Genomic DNA, 27,704 nt, shown 5'->3' on the forward strand with positions numbered 1-27,704 from the left:
ATTTATTGGGTATTGTGAATAGTAAATACTCTAAAATTAAACATGGGAATACAAGTGTCTCTTCATTATACTGATTTTACCTCCCAGTAGGAAAATTGCTGGGTCATATGATAATTTTTTGAGGAACCTTCCTACTGTTTTCCATAACTATTTTATTATGTTCCCACTAACATTATGTAAGAATTTACAACAAGCATAGTGTTGCATACTTGTAATCCCAGCACTTGGGAGGCAAAGGCAGGAGGGTCATCATGAGTTCAACACCAGGCTGAACTACATAGCAAGACCCTGTCTCAAAAGAAAAAGAGAAGGGCCGGGGATTTAGTTCAGTGGTTCCAATGCCTACCTCGCAAGCACAAGGTCCTGAGTTCGATCTCCAGTACCAAAAAAAAAAGTTTCCTTTTTCCTTTCTTTCTTTCTTTTTTTTTGAGACAGGGCTTCCCTATGTGGTTTGGGCTGTTTTTAAACTCACTATGTTAGCTCCGTGGAGCCGCCACCTGCTTCATAAGCCCAAGGTCCCAAGTTTGATACCTGATACCCCCCCCCCCGCAAAAAAAACCAGCAATAAACTCCTATGTACCCCAACCTAGCCTTGAACTCACAGTGTTCTGCCTGCTCAGCCTCTTGAGTTCTGGGATTACGAGCATATGCCACCATACCTGGCTTTTACGTATCTTTATTACTACTTGTTATCTTTCATCTTTTTCTTCATTCTTGTTTTATTGGTTATACAGTTAATGGATTTCATTTTGGCAGATTTGTTACTGAACATAACATATTTTGATCATGTGACTTTCCTTGTCTTCCCTTGTTTTACTCTCCCCTCATTTCACATTTTTAGGAGAGGCTTTCAGTGTGTATAATTCATATATTTTGCTTGTATTCATCTTCCCCATTACCTGTCCTACTCCATTCCCTCCCTCTTATTCCCTTCCTGTTCAGTAATGATCTCCCTTCTACTTTCTTGTGATCATTTTTAGATTCCAACATTAGGGAAAACATGTGATACATGATGTTTGTCTGAGCCTGGCTTATTTCACTTAACTTGATGGTCTCTAGATCCATCCATTTTCCTGCAAATAACAGAGTTTTGTTGTTCCTTATGTTTGAATAATACTCCATTGTGTATACGTATCACATTTTCTTTATCCATTCATCTGTTGATGGGCACCTAGGGTGCTTCCACATCTTGGATGTTGCGAATTGTGCCTCAGTAAACAGTGGGAGATAGGGATTCTAGTTTCATTTTTATTCTTATAGACATGTAATATTTTCAGCACTATATATATTTTATTTATATATGCTTAATGCATAATAATTACAATCATCTTGGGGAATGGTTCATACACATATCTTAATCATTTTTATTTCCCCTTCACCTCGCTGTCCCCCCTTCTGTCCCTGTCCCAGTTCCCCTTTCTACCTCCACAAGTGTACCTTCCTCATGTCTATTATTTCTCTTTTATATTGCTCTTTAAATTATTTATATTTTGGATTTCTCATATAAAGAAAGCCATGCAATACTTAGCCTTCTGTGTCTGGTTTATTTTACTAAGCATTATCATCTTAAAATCATCCATTTTCCTATAGATGATGCTAGTGCTCTGTTGTGTATGCATACCACATTTCCTTTGTCCATTCATCTGTTGATGGTCATATAGGCCATTTCCAAAATTTAGCTATTATGAATTGTCTCAGCACTATTTATTAAAGAGACTGTCCCTTCCTTAATGCTTATTCTTTGTCAAATATCAATTAGCTATTGATGGTGGGTTTACTTCTAGGCTGTTTGGTTTGTTCCATTGGGTGTATGTTTGTATGTGTGCATTTATGTGTTTATGCTAATACCGTGTTCTTCAAGTTACTACAACTTTGTAGTCAAAAGTAATTTGTGCTTCTTTCTTTGTTCTTCTTGCTCAAGATTGTTTTGGCAGGTTTTTTTGTGATTCTATTTGAATTTTCAGATTTTTTTTCCTCGTTCTGGGAAAAATGTCATTGGTGCCTTGATAGGAATTGCATTAAATTTGTGAATGGCTTTGGGTAATACGGAGGGGATATTTCAATAATACTGATTTTTCAATCATGAATACAGAACACCTGTCCTTTTTTGGTGTTCTCTGCAATTTTTTTTTTTGTACTGGGGATTGAACTTGGGACTTTGCACTTACGAGGCAGGCAGCAGAACTGCTGAGCTAAATCTCTGGCCCCTCTGCAATGTCTTTCATCAGTGTGTTAGTTTTCATTACAGAATCTCTTCAGTTAAATTTGTTCTTAGGTTTTTGGGGGTTTTTTCACAGCTATTGAAATAGTAATGCATTTCTTTTTCATATAATTCACTTGATATATAGAAATGCTACTGATTTTTGTATCCCATAACTTTGCTGAAATCATTCATTAGTTCTTACAGTTTTTTCAGTAGAACTTTAGGGGTTTTCTGTGTTTAATTTCACACTCTGTAAAAAATGAGAATTTCACTTTCTCCCTTCTAGTTTTAATGCCCTTTCTTTCTAACCGTGATTAGTTCTGGCTAGGACTTCGAGTACTAAGTTGAATAAAATTGTTGGAAGTGGGCATCCTTGTCTTGTTCCAGATCTTAGGAAGTAGTCAGCTTTTCCCCATTGCTATGATACCAGCTGTGGGCCAGTTACATATGTAACTGGTTACATATACACATTTTATTGAACTGTGTTCTTTTAATATCTAGTTTGTTCAGAATTTTTATCATGGAGTGATTTTTTTTTTTTTCAATTTTGACTTTTTAATGGAGTGATGGTGAATCTTATCAAATGCCTTTTCTGTGTCCATTCAAACGATCATGGCTTTTTCCTTCATTCTGTTGATATGTGGTATATCACATTTACTGATCTGTCTGTGTATGATGATCAATTTTTGCATCCCTGGAGTGAATTTTACCTGATTATATGTAATCCTTTTAATGTGCTGTTGGATTCAGTTTGCTGGTGTTTTGTGGAGGATTTTTGCATCTGTGTTCATCAGGAATATTGGCTTGTACCCTTTTTTTTGGTCGTGTACTTGTCTGTTTTGGTATCAGGGTCATACTGGTTTAGTAGAATCACCTTGAAAGAATTCGGTCATTTTCAATTTTTGGAATAATTTGAGAAGAATCAGTGTTTGTTCTTTAAATATTTTGTAGTAGTCAGTAGGTGAAGCCTTCTGGTCCTGGGCTTTTCTTTGGTGGGAGGTTTTTGTATTTCTGATGCAGCTTCATTACTTATTATGAACTGCTTAGTTTTTCCATTTCTTCTTGAGTCCATTCATTTTCTTTTTTCTCCTCTCATCTCATGCTCCATCCTCTTCTCTCCTTCCAACCTCTTCTGTTCTCTCCTTTCTTTTTTAAGAGATGGGTTCTAGCAGTGGTGCCCAGGCCAGCCTTGAGATTCTGTGCCTACCTTAGCCTTACCCTCTACTTTAGGCTTCTATCTTAACCTCTGAGTAGGAGGGGTTAAAAGCATATACTACTGCATCCTGCAGTTTGAGTCAGTTTTTGTAATTTGTGCAGTTCGAAAAATTTGCATGTTTCATTTAAGTTTTCTGATTTGTTGGATACAGTTTGTGGTATTCTCATAATCTTTTTATTTTTATCTTTTTTCTTATATATCTAACTCCAGAGGTTATCTTTTCAAAGAACCAGTTTTTTAAAAACATTTATCACTTCTTTGTGATGAAAACATTGAAAACCCTTTATTATAGTACATAATTGTTAGCATTATCCTATTGTGCAATAGCACACCAGAACTCCTTACTTTTACTTTTTATAACTTAATGCCCACTGATCAAACTTTTCCCATCCCTTTCTATCCCTGACTCTCTTCAGTCTCTGGTAGCTACCATTCTGTTTTCAACTAGAGATGAGCTTTTGTATAGTCTACCTGTGAGTGAAAGATCCTGTGACTTTTGTCCTTTCAAGGAACCAATTTTTTGTTGTTGATTCTTTCTAATGTTTTCTCTTGTTTTTATCTTCACTCTATTCCTACATCCTTCTTTACATTATTAGCTTTTGGTTAACTTTTTTCCATTTTCTTAAATTTTTTTTTTAATGAAGTGTTTAATGGTACAAGTTTCCTTCTCAGCTACAGTTGCCTTTGCTGTATCTTATGATTTGTGATATGTTGTGTTTTAACATTCAATTATCTTTAAACTCTGTTAGCATATTTAAGCCACTTGTTTTGGATTCTTTCTCTAGTAATTCTAATATCTGAGCTTCTTTAGGAATGGTTTCAATATACTTTTTCCATTGGCCATTCTTTTCTGTTTCTTTATTTCCCTTGTTATTTTGTTGCTGGAAATGGGCCATTCCAATATACTGTGTATTGTGTTAAGTGTGAAAATTAGATTTTCCCCTTTTCCAGGGTTTGACTTTTTAAAAAAATGTATTTCCCCTAAAATAAGACCTAACCTAAAAATAAACACTAGCATGATTTTTTTAGGATGCTCATAATAAAAGGCCTACCCCAAAATAAGATTGTCAGACAGACGCATATAGCACGCATATAGATGCATTGTAACACACAATGAACATACTGAATTATAACATAACGTCAATACATATAATTTAACTAAATGTTATTGACATTAGTGCTTAAAATAAATGATAATACAAATTATAATAAAGTATTTGTGTATACCCATGTGGGCCCCTTTTGACAAGAGATAAATGTAAACAGATGAACTCTTGAGACTTATTACCAAATGACCAATCAGAGTTCAGACACAGCACATGAATGCTTGATAGCAGACGGATGTGGCTGTATCTAATTGAATCTTAATAATTCAGTACATCATGTGTTATAATAGATGTGCTTAATGCACTCATGTGAAATAAACGTTTTCTGAATTTGATGCCTGTTTTTTGTCACTTTCATGTGGACCATCATTTTTTACTGTCATTTTTGTTGCCACTCCTGTCTTGTAAGTCTTCAGTTAACACTTCATTTAAGGGAAACTTTGTGAAGCCTAGCTTGCATGACTTGGGTGAAGAATTCATGGGATAAAATCACTGACAGCTGTGTTGCCAGTGCATTATGAGCAGGTCACATGGACACGACATACTCATTTAAATTGAGCCCTATTACTGGACATGAGAGATTAGGGTCAATGGGTTTCATAGGAGATGGAGTTGCAAGAAATTCAGGCTGGAATTTAGGGTTTGGAGAGTTATGATGATGTTCCAGCTGACACAACTGAATTTGCATAAATGTAAATTTTGTACATGAATACATATAAATTGTTATACATAAAAAATAAGACATCCCCTAAAAATAAGCCCAATTGAGTCTTTTGAAGCAGGTCTTGTTTTCAGGGAAATGTAATAAATTGAACGCTGTAGTGGTATTTTTGTTTCCTGACTTTAACTATTTTGCAGCATGTAATCACTGCTATGTGTAGTCTTTTTCTTGACCTGTATTTAGATAGCATCTGACAGCTATTGCCTTGAATGCTAGGAGTATTGCGGGTAGAGGGGAATGAGAGAGAGAAGGAGAAGGAGAGGAAGGAAACTATTCCTAGTATTTGCACATTGGCTCTTTGCTGGGTGACTCTTCACTTAGACGGCTTGCATTGACCCTTGGATTGGGCATGTGTGTGGATTTCTAAATTCTTCCTGATTTCTGGGTGGTTTTGAAGTCCCCAAAGAAACATTCCTGCCTTTCCTCCTTCACTTTATGCAGTCTGTTAGTTATCTCAACAGTAATCTTTTGTAGTACCCACCTAGGGGCTGTTAGCCTTGCAGAGTTTCTGAACTTTTCTAGTCTGAGTGAGGTCCTTAAAGGAAAACAGAAGCAAGCAAGTCTCTTGCATCAGTCCTTTAGGGAGATTAGAATAGACACACAAAATAGTTTACAGATAAGTTCCCTTTGCTCCCTTAAGAACCACTATGAGGGCCAGGGATTTAGCTCAGTGGTTCTGGCACCTGCCTCAAAAGCGCAAGGTCCTGAGTTCAATCCCCGGTGCCAAAAAAAAAAAAAAAAAAAAGAATCACTATGAACTGGTGTCCCATACTGAAAGTATAGGCTGCCATTTTGTAACTGCTGCAGAGTAGAGGAATGGGTAGGCAAGAACAATTTAAAACCACCACAAACTTACCTGCAGGTTTTTTTGTTGCTTTTTAAAAATTCATTTTCTTGATTATGGTAAACCATTGACTTTTTTAACAGTTCTGATAAAGTTCATTGTGACAGTTTTGCTTGTTTTCATTGTTTTGTCAGGGGACAGGAGCTTAGCATTGCCTATTTTGTACTTAGCTGATGTCTCTTCTCTTTTTGGCTTGCAAATTATTAAAGCATTAGATATGAATGACTTTTAGGTCAAATCATATCACAATTAAAGATACTGAATAAAATGACTTTTGAATGATTTCATTTTAAGTAGTTCCCTAGAACCTGTTTTGATTTTTTGTTTTTTGTTTTCCTGTTAGGACTTCCCGTCTCATGGATGTGTCATTACGTAGCTTCTCCCTTTGTTGTGACCTATTAAGTCGGGTTTGCCAGACAGCAGTGACTCACTGCAAGGATGCTTTAGAAAACCATCTTCATGTTATTGTTGGCACACTTATACCCCTTGTAAACGATCAGGTGAAAGTTCAAAAGCAGGTAATTTCCCAGATCATGCTCAAAACACTATTTGGGATAAAATGTTAGAAGCTGAATGTTTTGTTTGCTTGTTATTATTAATTTTTTTTTTTTTTTTGGTTCCGGGGATTGAACTCAGGTCCTTGCGCAGGTGGCAGAACCACTGAGCTAAAACCCTGGCCTTGTTAATTACAGAATGCAGTAATTTTGATCTAATCTGATAACTTTGTCTGTTAGGCTGAAGTGTATAAGTAGTCAAAACTAAGGATAGCAGTTCACACCAGTATGATGTTATGTGAGCTATTACTTGTATAAAATGTTTCATTAGTATTTGGATTTTTGTTGCTTAGAACCTACCTTGACTAGTTAGTACCTTACATGTTTGTTGAATCATTTAAAAGCACAGAAACTAAAAGCTGAGTATCTTAAAAGTAATCAAAACAAGTTACAATAGCAGTTTTTATTATTTATTATAGTAGGTTTTGGTGTCTTTGAAATATAATAAAGGATTGATTCTCTGTTCTTTTTAAATTATATTTAGGTATTGGACTTACTGAAATACTTAGTGATAGATAACAAGGATAATGAAAACCTCTATCTCACAATTAAGCTTTTAGATCCGTTTCCTGACCATGCTATTTTTAAGGATTTGCGTATTACTCAGCAGAAAATCAAATACAGTAGAGGATCCTTTTCACTCTTGGAGGTAATAAAAGTCCCATCTTATTATTTTGTATTACAAAGCATTGATAATAGTACTTTTAAAAAAAATCTTTAATGCTCTAGCGGTAAAATTAGAGTAGTTTATTTTTTATTGTTGCTCCAAAAAACTACATGAGAGGGGCCGGGGATTTAGCTCAGTGGTTTCACCGCCTGCTGCACAAGCGCAGGGATCCAAGTTCGATCCCCGGTACCAAAAAAATAAATAAATAAATAACTACATGAGATCTACTGTCTTGATAAATAAAAAATGAATATTAATGCATCTCCTTACATTGCATTTGAAGTATAGATATCAAAGCTTCTTAGAAAAGATAATTCAGATATTCAAGGAAAGTAATGCAAAATATTTTTGCATTATTTAACACAGTAAGATCCTGAGATCCATTAATATCTTTAAAATTGCCACGTAGTTCTTTGAGGTTAGATTTAATGTTTGCACTAGAGGTTATATTTAACCTTTTATAGTGTACTTCAGGGTTTAATCCTATTTTAATCTTCAAATGCTTCAAAATTATATTCAGGTATTTTTTTCCTTATAAATCTTATTATTTAAAATCATAATGTATATTTGACTATATATTAATGTGAAACATACTTAGATACATTAAGATTAGAGTTGTATTCTTAAATAAAAAATTAAGCTTTTACTCCCATCGGGTGTACTTAATAATCTGGACATTTAACTGTGTTATTGAGAAAGTATATTAGAATTTAAAAGATTAAAACATTGTAGGAAGAAAGAAATTATTTCTACTTTACTTGGCTTATGAGTCAATATCTGTAAAAGGCACTAGTTTTTTTCTTTTATGAAGGTTTGTTCTGATGACTTGTCCAATACATGTTAAAAAGAAGTTACATTTTAGCTAATTTTTTTTTCTTTTAGGAAATTAACCATTTTCTCTCAGTTAGTGTGTATGATGCACTTCCATTGACAAGGCTTGAAGGATTGAAGGATCTTCGAAGACAACTGGAACAACATAAAGATCAGATGATGAATCTTATGAGAGCATCTCAGGGTACTCTTTTTTTTTTTTTTTTTTTTTTGGTACCAGAGATTGAACTTGGGACTTTGTGCTTTCGAGGCAGGCAGCTGAACCACTGAGCTAAATCCCCAGCCCCTCAGGCTACTCATTTTAATGGCATGAGTTCTTTTTGCTTGTTCTTGTTTCAAATAATCTTTATAAATTCTTCCTCTTGGTTTGATTGTGATAGTCATAATTTAGAATCCTCATCATTTCTCATCTCACCATAATATTGGTCTTAACTATTCCTTACCTTGAATAATTCCATTTTATCCATCCTCTGCCAGAATGAGTTCTCTAAACCCAAATATGATCATCTTCATATGGTCACATTCAAAACTTTAACAATTTCCTACTGCCTGAAAAAAAAAATTTCAGGCCAGACATGTTAGCACATGCCTGTAATCATAGCACTTGGGAGGCTGAAGCAGGAGGATCACTGTGAGTTCAAGGCCAGCCTGGGCTACATAGCAAGAGTCTGTCTCAAAAGAGAAATGAAAAAAACATTAATTCTTTAAAGCTAGATATATAAAATATTGTGTCTCTACTTTGTGTATCACCTTACTTGAATGAGAGGAGTTGTCTCATTTTAAGCCTTTTAGTTGTGTGTGTTATGTTTATGTATATGTTTATATGTTTTGACCTTTACTTAAGAAAACATCTATTTTTATATTTTATTTGAGTTCATATTATTACAGTATTGCAGTCAAGTGATTTTTTTGTATTCTTATTTTCATCTTCCTGTGCCAATTAATTTCATATTTCTATTGTATCATTTTTGTACTTAGTACTTTTTAAAACTAATTTTGGTTTTGACTGAGCTGAGAATTCCTAATGTAGTTTGAGATATATAAAGTACAGATGTCGCTGTCTCTTTCTGCTCTCTTTGTTTTGGTATTTAAAGGCTACAATTGCCTTATGTAGTACAGTCATTAGCTATTTTGGGCTATTTCAATTTAAATGGATTAAAATTAGAAAAATTTAAAATCCATTGTTTTTATTATCCTAACCCATATCAGATTCTCTCTAATCCATGTAGCTAGTTACTGTCACTGGACAGTACTGATTAGAGAATGTACATCATTGCAGGGAAGTCTGTTCTGGTCTAGTTTCAGAATGCTAAATGCTAACAAACTAAGCAGACTCCCAGGGACCCTTGTAGCTTAGTGTTGAATGATTCTTATGTTTCTAATTGTTTGTGGGTTTGCTAAGGTATTGATTTATCCACACAATTGAAGACATTTTTCTTTCTCTGCCAATGTGCTTCTGCTTGCATGTGGTTCTGTCTTATAAGAAAGCTGAAATTCATATATATGTGTGAGAGAGAAAGCATGTGCTTCTGATAACTTCTTAAAATGTTATAAAAGTTTTCTAGTCAAATAATATATATGCATAATCTTGTATCAAGATAATTTAAACTAATTTTTTTCAAAATTATTCCTAGATAATCCACAAGATGGCATTGTGGTAAAGCTAGTTGTCAGCTTGTTGCAGTTATCAAAGATGGCAGTAAACCACACTGGTGAAAAAGAAGTTTTAGGTAAACTATTTAGTTGAGTGAATGAGTTTTTCATGTTTAAATGGTGATATTTATAATATCCTCAAAATAAAAGTTTGTCATTTTGGATGTTGGGGAAGTATGAAATGCTAAGTTACATTTCTATTTAATTCAGGTATTCCTAAACATTCTCCTTTCATAGTTTTCTTCCTTAAATATTTAGATAAAATGAAAAGATAGCAGTTTACACCTTTGAATAACCATTGGTTTGAAAATACCTTATAGTTATTTGGAAAGTCAAAAATACCTATTTGTAGAGTTAAGTTGCAAATAAGTAGACTTCTGAAATATTTTAGAAATATAATTGGCTAGTATTCAGTATGTTTTTTATATAACAAATAAAAATGAAGACTTTGAGGGCTAGGTTTTGTTTTTTTGTTTTTGGTACTGGGGATTGAACTCAGAACCTTGCGCTTGCAAGGCAGGCGGTGGCACCACTGAGCTAAATCCCCGGCCCTTTGAGGGCTAGGTTAAGCTCAAATATTAAAAAGCATTTAAGTTCTACCACTTGGGAGAAAATCTAATGTAAGATGAATAGCTGTCTCAGTTACTTTTTTCATTGCTGGAATAAAATACTTGACACCCAAAGTTAAAGGAGGAAAGATATATTTAGCTCACAGTTTGTAGAGGTTTCAGTCCATAGTCAGTAGGCTCCAAGGCAGGGCGGCATGACAGGGGCATCAGAGAGGAGAAACAGTTCATGGTGGCAGGCAGAACGCAGCCTTTATTTTCTATCAAGTCCATAAACCTATTTATTGGTGCCACCTATATCCAGGGTGAGGATTCCAGTATACTCATCGTTAATCTCAGTGTCATACTCTTAATCCACATTCACACACCCTAATATGCTGCCTTTGAAACTCTCCACCTATGACCACTTGAGGCTTTGGGGGCACATCTAGATATAAGATACAATAGCCTAGGCATTTAGATTGGTGATCATTAGATAGAAAAATCACAGGATTAAAGTTAGTGTGAAGCTGTCCTGTGTTTCTTCAGTAAAAAAACAGGAAGTGTGAGTGGTAGTTATGGGCTCCTCTGTCTTTCTACAATGTCTTTCTTAGTTTCTTAGTGGTAGCCAAGTATTTAGGATACATCCATTTCTGATAGATACTTGTTGAAATATGTCTTGCATATAAACTAAAATATACAGATCATGCATATATAGCTTGAAGGATTTGTGCACAGAAGAAACTTGTGCACCTACTATCCAGACCAACTAACAGGATCAGAACCCTACAAGTGTCCTTTGTCCAGGGAATTTATCCTTTTGTTCGTAGTACTACTTCTAGGGACAAATCTGATTTTCTATAAGAGCACAAAGTGGATTTCCTAGCAATAAAACCATAGTATTTTGTACATGTGACTGATATCATGCTCAATAGTGAAATACTCAAAACTTTCTCCTACCATCAAGAATGAAATAAGAGGGGCCGGGGATTTAGCTCAGTGGTTTCGCTGCCTGCTGCGTAAGCGCAAGGACCGGAGTTCGATCCCTGCTACCAAAAAAAAAAGAATGAAATAAGGTTGCTTACTTTCACCACTGCTATTGAACATTATACTGAAAGTTCTAGCCAGGGCAATTAGACAAAGAAAATAAGTATCAAATTGGGAAGGAAGTAAAACCATCTCTCTTCATAGTTGGCATGATAGAGATCCCAGAGAATCCTCCAGAAAGCTACTATACAGCTGATAAACAAATTCAGCAAAGTTGCATGTAGAATAGCATCTAAGAGAAGTAAACACCTGGGGATAAATTTAATCAAAGAGATGAAAATTTTATATACATACTATTTCTCAGAAACCAGTCACTAAGTGCCTCCTACACTGGAGGAACAGGGAATCAGGCTTCACATTTTAAAAGGACTCAAACTATCTATGAACATATCTTATCAAATGCTACCATGACTGGGAAAGAGCATAAGAAGGCCTCTGGGATGTTGGAAATGCTCTATCTTTATGTGGGGAGTGATAACTCCTGGGGAAAAAAAATGTTTGTGTGTAAACATTTTCACTGAATTATGTGTTTTAAGATTTATGAACTTTATAAATGTGATACCTAGACTTTGATTCTTACTATCTATATTCTGTTACTAGCTAATGTGTGTCCTATCTTTTGTAGGAGTAAATGTCTGTCACTTACATTGATATATGGCATATATTATATGTAAAGGAAATTATACAGTATTTTGTTGGTTCTTTAATTTACTCATAGTTTTTGAAAACACTTAAATCTTGAAGTATGGCAAATTAGCATTATATATTTCTGTTATATATGCTATCTTAGCTATGACCCTACTGAAATGGAATTTCTTTATGTAGAAGCTGTTGCAAGCTGCTTGGGAGAAGTAGGTCCTATAGATTTCTCTACCATAGCTATACAACATAATAAAGATACATCTTATACCAAGAGCCTAGAGTTATTTGAAGATAAAGAACTTCAGTGGACTTTAATAATCCTGACCTATCTGAATAACACATTGGTAGAAGATGGGTGAGTATTTATGGTATCTTATGTCTTGATTATGCTTACTCAATCTGACATTCAAGGAGAATCATAGTTCACATAAATTAACATTTCCAAAACTAAAACTTTATCCTTTAATTTTTTTTTTTTTTTTTTTTTTTTGGTACCTGGGATTGAACTCAGGACCTTGTGCTTGCCAGGCATGCACAGTCACACTGAGCTACATCCCCGGCCCATTTAAGTTCTGACACTTAAAAAAACTCATTTATTTTTATGAAATTGCTTACATTTCTGTTAATTCACATAATCATTGACCTTGGTATATATCAGGTACTTGCTGTAGTGAAGAAGTTTCCAGACAAGGTCTCTATCAAATTCTAGTGAGAGTAGCTCAGACAAACAACAAATGAAAGAAAAATACCACTTGTTTCTATGCAGTTAAAATAGAATGTAAAGAGTGATATTGCAAGCACTTACCAAAATTAGAGATGCCACCGTTTTCCAACTAAGCTTTATTGTGGTCCTTTTAAAATAAGCCATAGAGGGGCCGGGGATTTAGCTCAGTGGTTCTGTCACCTGCCTCACATGTGCAAGGTCCTGAGTTTGATCCCCAGTACCAAAAAAAAAACAAAACAAAAATAAGCCATAGAGTAAAAGTTTCATATCCTCAAAAGTCTTAAACTGGGCTGGGGATTTATCTCAGTGGTTCTGCCGCCTGCCTCGCAAGTGCAAGGTCCTGAGTTTGATCTCCGGTACCAAAAAAAAGTCTTAAACTAATCAGACAGAATTTTCCCCTTCTCATTTATTCCCTGTACAATGCAAAATTGCAAGATATTACCAATATTTCAGCTTCTGGTTATGAGATTACTTTTACATGTCTCTTGGCAATTTCTGTCAGTCTTGTCTCTGACTTTCTTCAATTATGTATTTATTAATTGGTATATTTGAGTATCCCATCACTACCATTTTGGGGGTTAAGTTCAAAGGATTTTTCCCTCAAGTAGGCCTCTTTCGGATGTAAATAATGTTTTGACTGGTTTTCTACCTCTCTCCTTCCCCTACCTGCTATATTTCCATTATTGATTTAATGGACCTGTATCTTTTGTTGATGTTTTCTTACATAAAACAATCTGACATGGTTTCTTTCCCAGCATTTTATTTAGAATTTTACAGTGAACACCTATGTTCTTACATATAGAGTCTGCATTTTTTTTTTGTTACCGGGAATCGATCTCAGGACCTTGGGTTTGCGAAGCAGGCCACAAAGCCACTGAGCTAAATCCTGGCCCTAGAGTCTGTATTTTACTACTATCCTTGCTTTATCACTTTTGCTTATCCTATATGATTATTAATGCATATATATAAAAAATGTATTTCAAAGTATGTCTGACAGTATTTGAAGAGATTTTCCAGAGAAATTCCATGGAAGCAATTTATTAAATAATAGTCTGAAATTATTTTTTCTGAAATTGATGCACAGAAATACTCATGTGACTAAAATTAAGAATAATAGAAAACAGGGACAAATCTTTTTTGTCTTTCTGTAGGAGGAAAAAAATAAGTTAGTTGTTTAAGGGGCTTCATTATCTGAAGGAGAGGATGACCAAGGAAATCCCAGAATAGCTGGTCAGGGAAGGCTTCTGATCTGAGGTGGTCAAGAGTCAACTTTAAGACAAGGGTAAATCATTTGAGATAGGGAATGCTTGAGTTGGAGGTATGTTTGGAGTATTTGAAGAACAGAATGAAGCCTGGTGTGGAGGAAGATTATAGGAGAAAGGTAGGACTAATTCTGATTAAGAAATATGAATTTTATTTGAAGAATGTAAGGATGCCAGTGGACTATTTGGAGAAGAGTGCTATTATGATGCAGCTCACAAGTCTTTTATATGGCCAATGGACTGCAAAGGGGAAAAAGTGGAAACAGGTGGCTTAGTTATGAAATTATTGATGTTGTCAAAGAGAAATGATTGTGATTGGAGTAGGTGTCAGTAATGGAGATGATAGACATGGATGGAACCAGGATATGTTTTTAACAAGAACTTGTGGGATTTGCTAATAAATTGGATATGGATTTATAAAGAATGAATCTAGATTTAGGGTTTATGCTTCAGTGTTTTAAACCAAGAAACCTAAAAGGAATTAAGCCTTTATTTGATAATTCATTATTACATTATTAAGCTTTATGACCTTTTTTTGTAAGTTGTCATATTTTTAATACTCTTATATTGCAACCCTCCTTGCCCAAGTTTTTATATATTAAGGAAGAACCTTTTTTATTAGAGGCTTTAGGTACTTTAATGATTCTCAGCTAGATTTTTGTCAGAATAAATAGGTACCAACTGTTAAAAATTGTATTTTACAGTAATTTTGCCATTTTTTCAAATGCTGTCCTATCTCACCTAAATTATTTATATTCTCAGAGAAAAATTGACACAATATTGTTTTCTCATGTGGATTAGTACAGTATTGTGTCATTCTCAGTGCTTATATTTATTAGGCTGTATTATTTCCAAGTATTTCCTTTTTTCTTATAATTAATGGCCATCATAAGATAAACATTACCATACTAAATGAAGAGAATTGCTGTTTCAGTGATTAATCATTCAAGTTTTCTGAAGAAATATTAAAAATCCTTTGGTATTTTTGACTTTGATAATAGAATTTTATGAAACTTTCCTAATATAAAATTTTAATTTTAGTACTTAAAATTTTTCAGTGGAGGTTGCTTAACATTCAGGGTTAATAAGTGAATTTTGTATTTCTCAGTGTCAAAGTTCGATCAGCTGCTGTTACCTGTTTGAAAAATATTTTAGCCACAAAGACTGGACATAATTTCTGGGAGATTTATAAGATGACAACTGATCCCATGCTGACCTATCTACAGCCTTTTAGAACATCAAGAAAAAAGGTCTCTTAAGTAATATTTTTTGAATATTTACTACATTTGTTTGCTTTGGGTTATATCAAATTGCTTAAAATAGTAATTTACTAACATTTAGCCTTTCCTAGAAATAATTTCAGTTGTACTTCTTTAATCTACGGGATTTTTAATTGTGTATAGCAATATGGAAAAACTGAGATAACCTAGAGAAGTGATAGTTGATTTGGGGATAGGAAAAATTCTTAATGATATATGCCTTTATGTCTTGTGAGCAGAAAACCCTTTGATCCCATAAAAGCTATTGATCCTGGGCGTGGTTTATAGTTATTGTGATCAACAAGCAAGCATATATTTCCACAGCAAGTTAATGTATTAAAACTTCTATGGAATATAAGATGTACTATAGGAGTCTCTTTTTTCATGTTGATATCATTACAAAGTTCAACTGAAAGGATTCTGTAAAGGATGTTGAAGAACTCTTCCACTTCCCTTAATCTAATCATTCCTCTTTTCATATAGTGAAAAATGTACAGTTAAGTTTCCACCAATTTAATTTCAGGTCATATACCCGTCATTGAAATAGTATCTGTCTTTTCTGTACCATAAATCTAGTTTGTATATGTGCTGTGGAAGCAAGCACCCATAAATCTAGCTTGGCCTTAAAATTAGTAGTAATATTAACTATTAGTGAAACTTGTAATATAACTTGTAAAGCACTACAGTTTTAATATTTTTAAAGTATCAATTCTTTATGGAAGATTTGGACATGAGAAAGATGAGACAAAGTTATGGTGTGTATAATATGCGTATATACTACTAGTGAGTGACAGTACCTGAACAAGTTTCCTGCTGCCATGACTAGTCTCTTTTTTTTCATACTGGGGGTCAAACTCGAGACCTTAGGCTTGCAAGGCAGGTGGCGGAACCACAACCAGTCATGTTTTTACCATCCCACTCTTCATCTCATATCAAAATGTTTTGATTTAAAGGTTAATGATTGCCTCCAGAGTTTAAGTATATTTAGTTTTGTTTGGAAACAGATGTAGTTGTTCCTAGGTGTTCATTTTATATAGGAAAGGTAAAATGATTCTCTGATTCGCCTATATATAGTTCTTATTTTTAGTTTTTAGAAGTTTCCAGACTTGACAAAGAAAGCCCTTTAGAAGACTTGGGTGATAATAATCTGTGGATTCCTCAGAGTGAAAATCATGATATTTGGATAAAGACCCTGACTTGTGCTATTTTGGATAGTGGAGGCGTGAAAAGTGAAATCCTTCAGTTATTAAAGCCAATGTGTCAAGTAAGCAGATTAACCTAAATTCCTTTTGATTCTCTTTGCTTTTCCCATTCCATCTGGCTATGTACAGGATCATGACCTGTGCATGCAACAAGAGTGTTATGGTACTACACATTATCTTCACGCAGTGTCACCCACACTCACACTATACACACAAGTTCAGCCAGAACTTCACAGGAAGTTTCAGGTTTGGGATAGATGAGGTTTTTTTGTTTGTTTGTTTGTTTTTTGGGATAGATGAGTTTTAAGGGATGTCCTGAGTAATACTAATGATAGTTAAAATATTGATGATTTTAAATTATTTATGTTAACCAAAAGCTCTTTTTGTGTTTACTTTTGATAAGATTTCTGTCATTTACTTTCTCTGATATGTTTCAATGGGTAAAAAAGGTGGAGAGCAGGAGTTAGCTTGGTTTTTTTACTTTTGAAGGCAGAGTACAATTTATTTCAATAAATAGTAAAGATAATGTATCAAATCAAAGAAAAGTTAATAGTCTTTTTGTTTTGTGTTGTTTTTTGGTACTGGGGATCGAACTCCGGACTTTGCTCTTGCAAGGCAGGCCCTGGAACCACTGAGCTAAATCCTCGGCCTAGTTAATAGTCTTTTGAGGCTTTGGATAAATAGCTCAGTGGTACAGCATGTGGTTTTTAGCATGGTTGAGCCCCTGGGTTCAGTCCATAGCACCAAAAAAGAAAAAAACCACTAGAGTATTTGATCAAATGTGTAATTCAGAATAGCATGACATAATGGCTCTGAGACATACAAATTAACCTGTCAAACATGATTCAAAAGAAATGTGAAAACACAGTGTTGAACTGGGTCAAATATGGTCCAATTAAAACTAATTGATAAGGAAGTGGTTTGAACAAGCACCTACAAAGAAAGCAGCTTAAAAAGCAGCGTTTGCTGGCATGGTGGCACATGCCTATGATCCCAGCACTCAGGAGCCTCTGGCAAGGAGGATCACCAGGAGTTCGAGGCCAGCCTGGGCTCCATAGTGAGTTCAAGGCCAGCCTAAACTACATAGCAAGACCTGTCTTTAAAACAAACAAATAAAAAACCAATTTTTTTTTTCTACAGAAAAAGTAATGACAGTGAATAAATCATTACATTCTCTGCAGTACTGTACAGTACTCATATTAGTTGAACAGTGTGGTACTCTGGGCTTATACTCAGCTGATATGTTATTGTTGAACAAAGCCAAGATTTTTTTAATAGCATTTTGACTTTGAGCCAGAAGGCAGAATGTTCCAATTATAGCTGTATAAACACCCTAATTCTTAGTATTTTAAATTCTATAGTTCCATGGAGGGAGATGGAAGAGGATGAAGAAAGAATTAAGATATATACGTGAACTATACTGTGCATGATGAATGTAATCATATGTACTGCAAACATGTACTAATAATTTTTTAAAAAGAAAAGAACATGAGTCTTTTTGACTTGTCCTTAGAAAGGAAAAACTGGTTGGTGATCTACAGTGTCTCATGTGTGGAGTGTGATGAATATGGTGGGCATGAAGTGTGGTCATCCATATGATGAATATGGAGTTTAAGGAATAGCAGAAATAAGGTTCAGTACTATTCTAATGGGCCACACATACTAAAGGACTTTTCAGACTTTGAGTACTCCATACATATTTACCCAAATTTTATACCTAGAAATTTGGGGTTTATTAAAAAGTAAACATTTTTAATATGACTGTTGCAGCTCTTTACCGAATATAGAAAAAAATGTACAAAAATCAGATTTTTCAGCTTTTCTCAAACTTTTCCTACTCTTTCCCCTTTGTATCAAATCAGAAAACTCCTTTTGTTTTTAATAACAATTTTTAACTCTGAAATTGTATGTAAAATAATGATATTTATGAGCAGTATCCTATTTCATTATACTAATTGGCTAGGCTGGAAATGAAGTTATAGTATGACTAGTAAACATTTTTTTTTTTAGTAAACATTTGATACAGATACACTAGCTTAGTATGTTTTTTAACATTACCTAACACATACATTTTTTTGTTTATTTTTTTATTTTTTGTTTTTTGGGTTTTTGTTTTTTTTTTGTACTGGGGATCAAACTCAGGACCTTGCTCTTGCAAGACAGGTGGCAGAACCACCGAGCTAAATCCCCAGCTTTTTGTTTACTTTTTAGCAGCATGAACTCATGGCAGATTACTGTATCATTTTTTTAAAGTTTAATATGTCAGCAATAGAGAATGAAAATTTTAAGTTAAAATTTCTGAATTTTACTCAAACTACTGAGAGGCTGTGTTTTATGTTTTAGGTGAAAACTGGCTTTTGTCAGACTGTGCTTCCATACTTGATTCATGATATTTTACTCCAAGATATAAATGAATCATGGAAAAATCTGCTTTCTACACATGTTCAAGGATTTTTCACCAACTGTTTCAGACACTTGTCACAAACAAGCCGATCCACAACCCCTGCGAATTTGGATTCAGGTATTCTGTTAAATTATTATTTATACTGTTTAGCCTCTCTGTTTCAGAGAAATTTAGATTTAAGTTTAAATACCATCAAAGACATTTTATAAGCTTACTTCTGTAACTGTAGATTTCTGTTTTCTCAAATAGAGAATAGGGATAGAAGTTGAAGCAAGTTACCCATGAAGTAATATTTGTAAAGCACTTAGAATAATTCTTAATGTATGTTATTCCCTTAGCAAATTTTGGATGTTAATAATGGGGCAGCTAATTAAGCATTCCCTGGGTCAGGCACTGTGGTTTGCACTGACAACACATATAAAATAAACCCTCCGCCTTGGCAATAGAAAAAGCATTTATATAAACTTGATCAAATATTTAGCTAATTTCATAGTTTTAGAGCTCTGGCCAACTGACTTTTTATTTTGGTACCAGGGATTGAACTCAGAACCTTGCGCTTGCAAGGCAGGCACGGTGCTGCTGAGTTAAATCCCTGTCCCTCTGGCCAACTAACTTTTAAAAAGCAACCTTTTGTTGCCATCTTCCTTGCAAATGCAGAGTACTGACTTCGATCCCTGATACCAAAAAAAAAAGCAACCTTTTAATTATAAAATCATGTATATTTATTATGGGAAATAAAAATTGCACAGATTTAGAAAAATTGTATTACCCATAATCCTATATCAACAGTTAACATCCTACTGATTTTTAAAGTAAAAGTTGGATGATATTTTATTTATTCTTCTTTATATTATCTTTCTTTCCCTTATATGAAATGAATAGTTCCAATCCTTAAGAGCTTAATAGCAGAAAAAATTTTATTAGGGTTTAGGGACATAAAATACAAACATGCACAATTGAATGCTCATTATAGACCAGTTTTTCAGACCTAAATTTTGAAAGAGATATAAGATTTACAAATCATCACCATTAGCTTACTATATTAAATGTATATTACATATAAGCAAAATTAGGCACAAATTCACATATTGTGCTTTAAGACCAAAATAATTTGAATAAAAGATACCAATTTTAACATTTTGCTTCAAGTAAATTGCTTCTCCCAACTTACTGTGCTTCGGTTCACTTCACCATAGGTTGTAATTAGTTCTTCCAGTTGTTTCTCTGGTTTTACCACAACCTTCATTTGAAATGATTCTGATATAATTTAGACTTCATTTTGCTAGATATTATCTTTCATATGTTTTTTCACCTAGCTAGTAGTAATTACAAATCTATTTGGATAGAAGCTGGAAGTCACAGAAAGACAAGTGCTACTACCATTCATATGTGGAATCTAAAAAAGGTTGATCTCATAACTTTTTTTTTTTTTTTCCCCTTTGGTACTGGGGATTGAAGTCAGGACCTTGCACTTGCGAGGCAAGTGGTGGAACCACTGAGCTAAATCCCTCGCCCAAAGTTGATCTCATAGAAGTTGAGAGGATAGTGGTTACCAGAGGCTTGGACAGGGTCAGGCAAGGGTGGAATAAATGCAGAGGTTGATCTTAGTATATCAAGTTATAATTAGGTGGGAGTAGGAAGTTCTGATTTTCTGCTACACAAAAGGTAACTATCAATAATGATAATGCACTTTGTATATATATTTTTTATTTATTTATTTTTGGGGGTTTTTTTGGTACTGGGGATCGAACTCAGGACTGTGCACTTGCACAGCAGGTGCTGGAACCACTGAGCTAAATCCCCGGCCCTGTATATATATTTTTTAAAGTGAGAAGAAAAGATTTTGAATGTTTTCACGATAAGGAAATATTACATGTTTGAGGATATAGATATGTTTATACTGATTTGAACATTACATAAAGTGTACACGTATTGGTATATCAAATGGTATTCCATAAATATGAGTAATGTTCTATATGTCAGTTAAAATTTTTTAAATAACATTTGGAAACTCTAATTATAAACATATACACAGTTGTCCATCTTGTGGCCCTTCTAGATTATAAGTTCATCAGAATGATCTGGAATATGCTTGCATGGATTTTGAGTCATTGAAATGAAAATTCTAAAATAAAAATCCTCATATGTTTTGCAATCTAAAGTATATCTGTCTTTTTTTTTTTTTTAATCTCCTGTCTTTTAATTGGGTACATACAGATATCGGCAAAGTTAAAAGTAAACATTTAAAATTTAAATATTATGTAATTTAAAGTACTATTAAAAACAGTTTTAGTACATAGTTTGGTTGTAGTACAGCCAAAGGTAAAATCATCGTTCCTGTGTAATGTCAGTATGTTTTTAACCTTAAGTGAAAATTTGAACTTTACATATAAAATTGTATTACTGAGAAGGAAAGTAGATGTAGGTTCCTGTAAAATTTAAATGAATTATCTTTTCTGGTGTCTAAATCTCATTCCCTTCATTTGGAGTCTTATGTGCATCAGGTTGTCCAAAGATAGAGTCATCACTTTTACCAGTTTTGCCTGTCCTGCATGAATGGGTCTCAGTTCCCTAAGCCAGAAACCTTTCTCACTTATCTCATCTGATCACCAAATCCTGCCATTTCTATGTTATAAATAACTTTACTCCATCTGTTTCCCTCAGTCATCATCATCCTTATTGCCTTCTAGCTCTGTGGTTCAGCACAGTTGAAATTCTTTTATTAAGTTCTTCAAGTTCTTAACTACTTCTGCTCACTTTAAATACTGTTAATATTCCCTGGTATACTATCTTTTCCTCTTCTGACTACTTACGTTTCTGATCTCTCTTTTCTTATGAAACTTTTCTTACCCTTGCAAGCTTCCCTCTTTATATTCCTCAACAGCATTCTAAACTTACTGTCATACCACTTAGCACATTGTGTTGAGAGTCTCCAGTCCAGTCTGTGAGTTCAGCCAGAAATTATCTTGTTCATAGTTGTATACTGAGAACCTAGTACATAAAAGATCCTAGGTATTTATGGCATCCATGAATTAGTATTTTTTTCAAAAATAAAATATAAATTTCAATGTAAATTCTGTTATATTAAGCCTGTAGATTTCTTCTAAAAGAAAAATGCCATCAAATTCCACATATCTATTAAGAATCACTTTTGTGTTAGGTACTCCCCACCAGAATCATACAGTGTAGAGGGAGGCAGACACACAGACAAGAAGGAAGAAAGTGCTTAAGCAAGTCTGTCTGGGACTAAGAAGAGATATCTTTGTTTTTGTTTGTCAGAGTCAGAGCTCTTTTCCCAGTGCTGTTTGGATAAAAAATCACAAAGAACAATGCTTGCTGTTGTAGACTATCTGAGAAGACAAAAGAGGTAAGAGGTGTTGCTTCTTGAGTCTAGGGTCTTAGAAGTGTAACTTATAAACTGGATGGCTGAATTTTAACCTGATTGTTTTAGGTAAAGCTGTTGGAGGGTGCTATTTTTAATTAGTGTGATGCTTATACTTCTTTGTGATAATTCACATTCAGGATGGATAAATCAGTATCAGGAACTCTCAATTCTAATTCCAGCTATACCAGTAATAATGTTGCCTTTACTAAGCCATGCAGTTTTGGGGGCTTTATAATTTATTTCACCTGTAAATCTATAGGAGATAGCAAGTGATTTTCCCAGGTTACTTTTAATTTTGTTGCCTCTGCTCTTTCGTTTGTTTGTTTGTTATCGGGGATTGAACTCAGGACCTTGCGCTTGTGAGGCAGGTGGAGGCACCACTGAGCTAAATCCCTGGCCCTGCCTCTCTATTCTTTTTGCTTTTATTTCTTTGAAGTAATGAGTGTTGTATAAATGTCTCTTTTATATATCTTTATTATAAGGTATAAGTTTCTTTACTATGTGCCAGTCATCAAAATCTTTAGTAATATTGTGGTATGGTATTTATTTATTTATTTATTTATTTATTGTGTATCCTTTTATTGGTACATTTTAGGTGTACAGTATAATGACATTCATCATTGGAAATATGCATCTTTACATACTCTCTTGGTTCTTATTTTTTCCCTCTTCCCCTGCCCTCCCTTCAACCCCTCCATCCCTCCCTATTTACAAAGACTTTTGTTTCCTTTCTTTCATTTTCTGATATTAATTCCATTCCCTTCTTTCCTTTCCCCTACCCCTCCCACTTCCCCTTCCCCTTTGCCCCTTTTCTATTTCACATTATCTATTATACCTTTTAGTCCTTATTTACACTTTCAGTTTCTCACACTAGAGAAACTATTCAGTATTTACACATGTGTGTCCTATTTATTTCACTTAAGAGTATCACCTCATTGTGCATCCATTTAGCAATAAATGTCTCTAATTGCTCATTTTTTATTTCTGAGTAGTACTGCATTATATAAAAAAACCCACATTTTCTTGATCCAGTCTCCAGTTGATGGACGTTTGGGCTGCTTCCAAGTTTTAGCTATTACAAACTGTCCTTTTATGAACATGGGTGCACACATATCACTATGGTATGATTCCTTTAATTCTTTGGGGAAGATCCCCAGCAGTGGAATAGCGGGGTCAAATGGGACTTCCAGTCCTAGTTCTTTGAGATATTTCCATACTGATTTCCACAGTAGTTGCACCAGTCTACACTCCCACCAGCAGTGGAGCAGGGCTTCTCTTTCCCCACAGCCCAGCCAGCATTTGTTATTGGTTGATTTCATGATAGCAGCCATTCTTTCTGGAGTGCGGTGGAATCTCAGTGTTGTTTTCATTTGCATCTCTCAAATGACCAGTGATGTTGAACATTTTTTCATGTGTTTATTTGCAATTTCTACTTCTTTGTCTGAGAAATGTCTGTTCATTTCAGATGCCCATTTTTGGATTGGGTCTTTAAATTTTGGAGGTCTGATTTTTTTAAGTTCTTTATAGATTTGAGATAGTAGACCTTTGTCTGAGGGACGGCTGGTGAAAATTTTTTCGCACATTGTCGGTTGTCTCTTCACACTGTCGGTAGTTTCTCTTGCTGTGCAGAAGCTTTTTAGTAAGGAGATCCTACTTGTTGATTGTTTGTGCTAGTTCATGGGCAACTGAGGTTTTGTTCATAAAATCTTTTCCTACACCAATGTCTTCAAGAGTTCTACCTAACGTTTGTTCCAGCCGATTCAGCATTTCTGTTTTAATATTTAGATCTTTAATCCATTTTTATTTTAGTTGAATGCATGGTGAGAGATATAGGTCTAGTTTTAGTCTTTGGCAAGTCGAAACCCAATTTTTCCAGCACCATTTATTAAAGAGGCTATCTTTCCTCCAGTGAGAGTGTTTGGCTCCTTTGTCAAAGATGAGGTGGCTTAGTGTGTCTGGAGTTATATCTGCATCTTCTAATCTGTTCCACTGGTCCTCAGGTCTATTTCTTTGCCAGTACCATGCTGTTTTTATCACAGTAGCTTTATAGTATAGTTTCAGGTTGGGGGTTGTAATACCCCCTGCCATCTCTCTGTTACCTAGAATTGCATTTGCTATTCTAGATCTCTTCTGGTTGCAAATGAATTTTTGGATTGTTTTCTCAAGGACCATGAAGTATGCTGCTGGGATTTCAATTGGAATTGCATTGAATCTATGTAGCAGTTTTGGAAATATGGCCATTTTCACTATGTTGATCCTTCCCACCCAGGAGCAAGGGATGTCTTTCCATTTTCTTTTTTCAAAGTGCTATAGTTTTCAGAGAAGAGGTCTTTGATTTCTTTTGTTAGGTTGATTCCTAGGTATTTCAGTTTTTTGGATGCTATTGTGAAAGGAATTATTTGCCCTATTTCTCTCTCAGTGAGTCTGTTGTTCATGTAGAGGTAAGCTATTGATTTTTGTGTGTTGACCTTGTATCCAGCTAGTTTAATGAATTTGGTTATTAAGTCTAGAAGACTTTTGGTGGAGTTCTTGTGGTTTTTGATATATCATGTCGTCTGCAAATAATGACAATTTGACTTCTTCATTTCCTATTTTTATTCCTTTTATTTCTTTCTCGTTTAATTGCCATGGCTAATGTTTCCAGAACTATATTGAAGAGGAGTGGTGATAGTGGACATCCTTGTCTTGTTCCTGATTTTAGTGTGAAGGATTTCAGTTTTTGACCATTTAGTATGATATTGGCTGTTGGTTTTTCATAGATGGCTTTTATCAAATTGAGGTAGAGACTTATCCCGATTTTTTGTACAGTTTTTATCATAAATGCATGTTGGATTTTGTCAAATGCTTTTTCTGCATCTATTGAGATGATCATATGGTTTTTGTCCTTGGCTCTATTGATAGCATGTATTACATTAATTGATTTGTGTATGTTGAACCATCCCTGCTTCCCTGGGATGAATCCCACTTGGTCAGGGTGTATGATCTTCTTGATGATCTTCTACATTCTATTTGCCAGTATCTTATAAGGATTTTTGCATCTATGTTCATTAGTGAGATTGGCCTATAGTTCTCTTTTTCAGTTTGGGGATCAAGGTGATGCTTGCTTCCAGGAATGAATTTGGTAGTATTGCTTCCCTTTTAATTTCATTGAAGCGTTTAAACAATAGTGGCAGTAGTTCCTCTCTAAATGGCTTGTAGAATTCAACAGTGAAGCCATCAGGACCCAGGCTTTTCTTAGTTGGTAAGTTTTTAATTACGTTTTCAATTTTATTGATTAATATTGGGTTGTTTAGAATTTTTAGGTCATTTTCGTTCAACCTTGGTAATTCACACGTATCTAGGAATCTGCCCATTGCTTCTGTATTTTCCATCTTATTGGCATATAGGTTCTCGAAGTAGGTATTGATGATCCTCTGGATTTCTGCTGGGTGTGCTGTAATTTCACCCTTTTCATTTCTGATTGCATGGATTTGGGCCTTTTCTTTCCTTTTTCTGATAAGATTGGCTAATGCTTTGTCAATTTTGTTTATTCTTTCAAAGAACCAACTCTTGGCTTCATTGATTTTTTTGTATTGTTCTCTTAGTCTCCATTGCATTGATTTCTGCCCTGATCTTTATACTTTCCTCCCTTGTATGAGCTTTGGGTTTTTCCTGCTCTTGTTTTTCTAGAAGCTTGAGGTGCAGTATCAGGTTGCTTAATTGGGCTTGCTCTGTTTTCCTAGTATGAATGTTCACTGCTATGAATTTCCCTCGTAAGACTGCTTTCATTGTGTCCCATAGATTCCGATATGTTGTATTGTCATTGTCCTTTAATTGAAGGAACTGTCTGATTTCTTCTTTAATTTCCTCTGTGACCCATTGGTTATTCAGAAGTGTGTTGTTCAATTTCCATGTGTTTATGAAGTTTTTGTGGTTTCTTTTGGTATAGATCTGCAATTTCATCGCTCTATGGTCTGATAATATACAGGGGATAACTTCAGTTCGTTTGCACTTACCTAAATATGTTCTATGAGCGAGTATGTTGTCTATTTGGAGAACGACCTATGTGCAGCTGAAAAGAATGTATTCTGAATTTGCAGGGTAAAACACTCTGTAAACATCTGTTATTTCATTTCTTCACGAGTTTTGTTGAGTTCTAGTATTTTGTTGCTTATTTTTTGTCTAGTTGATCTAACTATTTGTGACAGTGGGTATTGAGGTCCCCCCCTACTATTGTATTAGTGCTTACATGATTTTTCATGTCCGTTAGTATTTGTTTTATATAGTTGGGTACACTAGTGTTTGGTGCATAGATATTTATGATTGTCATCTCTTCCTGTTGGATTGTTCCCTTTACAAGGATGTAGTGCCCTTCTTTGTCTCTCTTAATCAGTGTGGGTTTGAAATCCACTTGGTCTTCAAAGAGGATAGCTACTCTTGCTATTTGGGGGGTTCCTGTTGCATGGAGTATTGTTTTCCACACTTTACCTTTCAGTCTGTGAGTTTCTTTTTGAATTAAGTGTGTTTCTCGTATGCAGCATATTGTTGGATCTTGCTTCATGACCCATTCTGCCAGTCTATTTCTTTTGATTGGTGAGTTGAGACCATTAACATTGATGGTTATAGTTGATATGTATTGAGTTATCATTGTCATGACTTTTTGTTTGCTTCTCCCCCTTTACATTTAATTTCTTGTCGTGCCTGGTGCATTCCTTCTTCTGGGCTTCTTAGGGTTGTGATCCTCATTGTCGTTACCTAGGATATTGTCTAAAATTTTTTGGAGTGCTGGTTTGGTATTCATGAAGTTCCTAAGGTGCTCTTTGTCATGAAAGTATCTTATTTCACCAGGAATTTTGAAAGATAGCTTTGCAGGGTACAACAATTTGGGTTGGAGGTTGTTTTCCTTTAGGGCTTGAAATACATCACTCCAAGCTCTTCTTCCCTTGAGGGTTTGCGTTGAGAAGTCTGCTGTGTTTCTCATGGGCTTTCCTTTGTATGAGATTTGTTTCTTTTTGCTCTAACTGCTTGTAGAATTTTGTTCTTCCATTGGTTTTCTGGAATCTTAACAATTTTATGCCTATGTGTAGATTTTTTTTTGATCAAGGCTATTTGGAGTCCTATATGCCTCACTTATCTGTATGTCAAGTTCTTTTCCTCTGTTTGGGAAGTTTTCTGCCATCACTTCTGTGAACAGTTTTTTTTATGTTATCTGCACTTTTCTTCTGTTTCTTCGTTGACTCCAGTCAGTCTTATGTTATTCTTCTTTGCATCGTCTAGCAGCTGCTGTATTGATTTCTTGTGGTCCCTTACAATTACAAAAAAATTTTTCTTTTCCTGGTCACTAATTGCAATCTTATCTTCTCTATCTGAAGTTCTGTCTTCACATTGCTTGTTCTATTGCATAGACTTTTTTTTTTCAGTTCTTTTATTGGTACATTTTAGGTATACAGTTCGTTTACA

The 27,704-nt window shown here is 34.7% G+C and overlaps 1 protein-coding gene across 7 annotated transcripts in view; it reads left to right on the top strand.

The window, feature by feature from the left end:
* The window catches only part of Atm (ATM serine/threonine kinase), a 138,498-nt gene that overhangs the window by 54,390 nt on the left and 56,404 nt on the right, over nucleotides 1-27,704 (top strand). For 5 of the 7 annotated variants that reach the window (XR_015451558.1, XM_087212163.1, XM_087212164.1 and 2 more), the window contains 9 exons: nucleotides 6,434-6,608; nucleotides 7,129-7,293; nucleotides 8,194-8,326; nucleotides 9,777-9,872; nucleotides 12,213-12,384; nucleotides 15,124-15,265; nucleotides 16,362-16,538; nucleotides 18,820-18,997; nucleotides 22,160-22,247. Coding sequence is in view for 6 of the 7 variants with exons in the window: in XM_087212163.1 (XP_087068289.1) it covers nucleotides 6,434-6,608; nucleotides 7,129-7,293; nucleotides 8,194-8,326; nucleotides 9,777-9,872; nucleotides 12,213-12,384; nucleotides 15,124-15,265; nucleotides 16,362-16,538; nucleotides 18,820-18,997; nucleotides 22,160-22,247 (1,326 nt within the window). In the remaining variant the exon portion in view is untranslated. The remainder of the gene's footprint in view (nucleotides 1-6,433; nucleotides 6,609-7,128; nucleotides 7,294-8,193; nucleotides 8,327-9,776; nucleotides 9,873-12,212; nucleotides 12,385-15,123; nucleotides 15,266-16,361; nucleotides 16,539-18,819; nucleotides 18,998-22,159; nucleotides 22,248-27,704) is intronic. The other 2 variants (XM_087212165.1, XM_087212166.1) reach the window with 2 other exon arrangements.

This window comes from Heterocephalus glaber, unplaced genomic scaffold (genome assembly GCF_053883595.1).
Source record: "Heterocephalus glaber isolate CG9 unplaced genomic scaffold, H.glaber_assembly_v1.0 deba00001429, whole genome shotgun sequence".
Lineage (NCBI taxonomy): Eukaryota > Metazoa > Chordata > Mammalia > Rodentia > Bathyergidae > Heterocephalus > Heterocephalus glaber.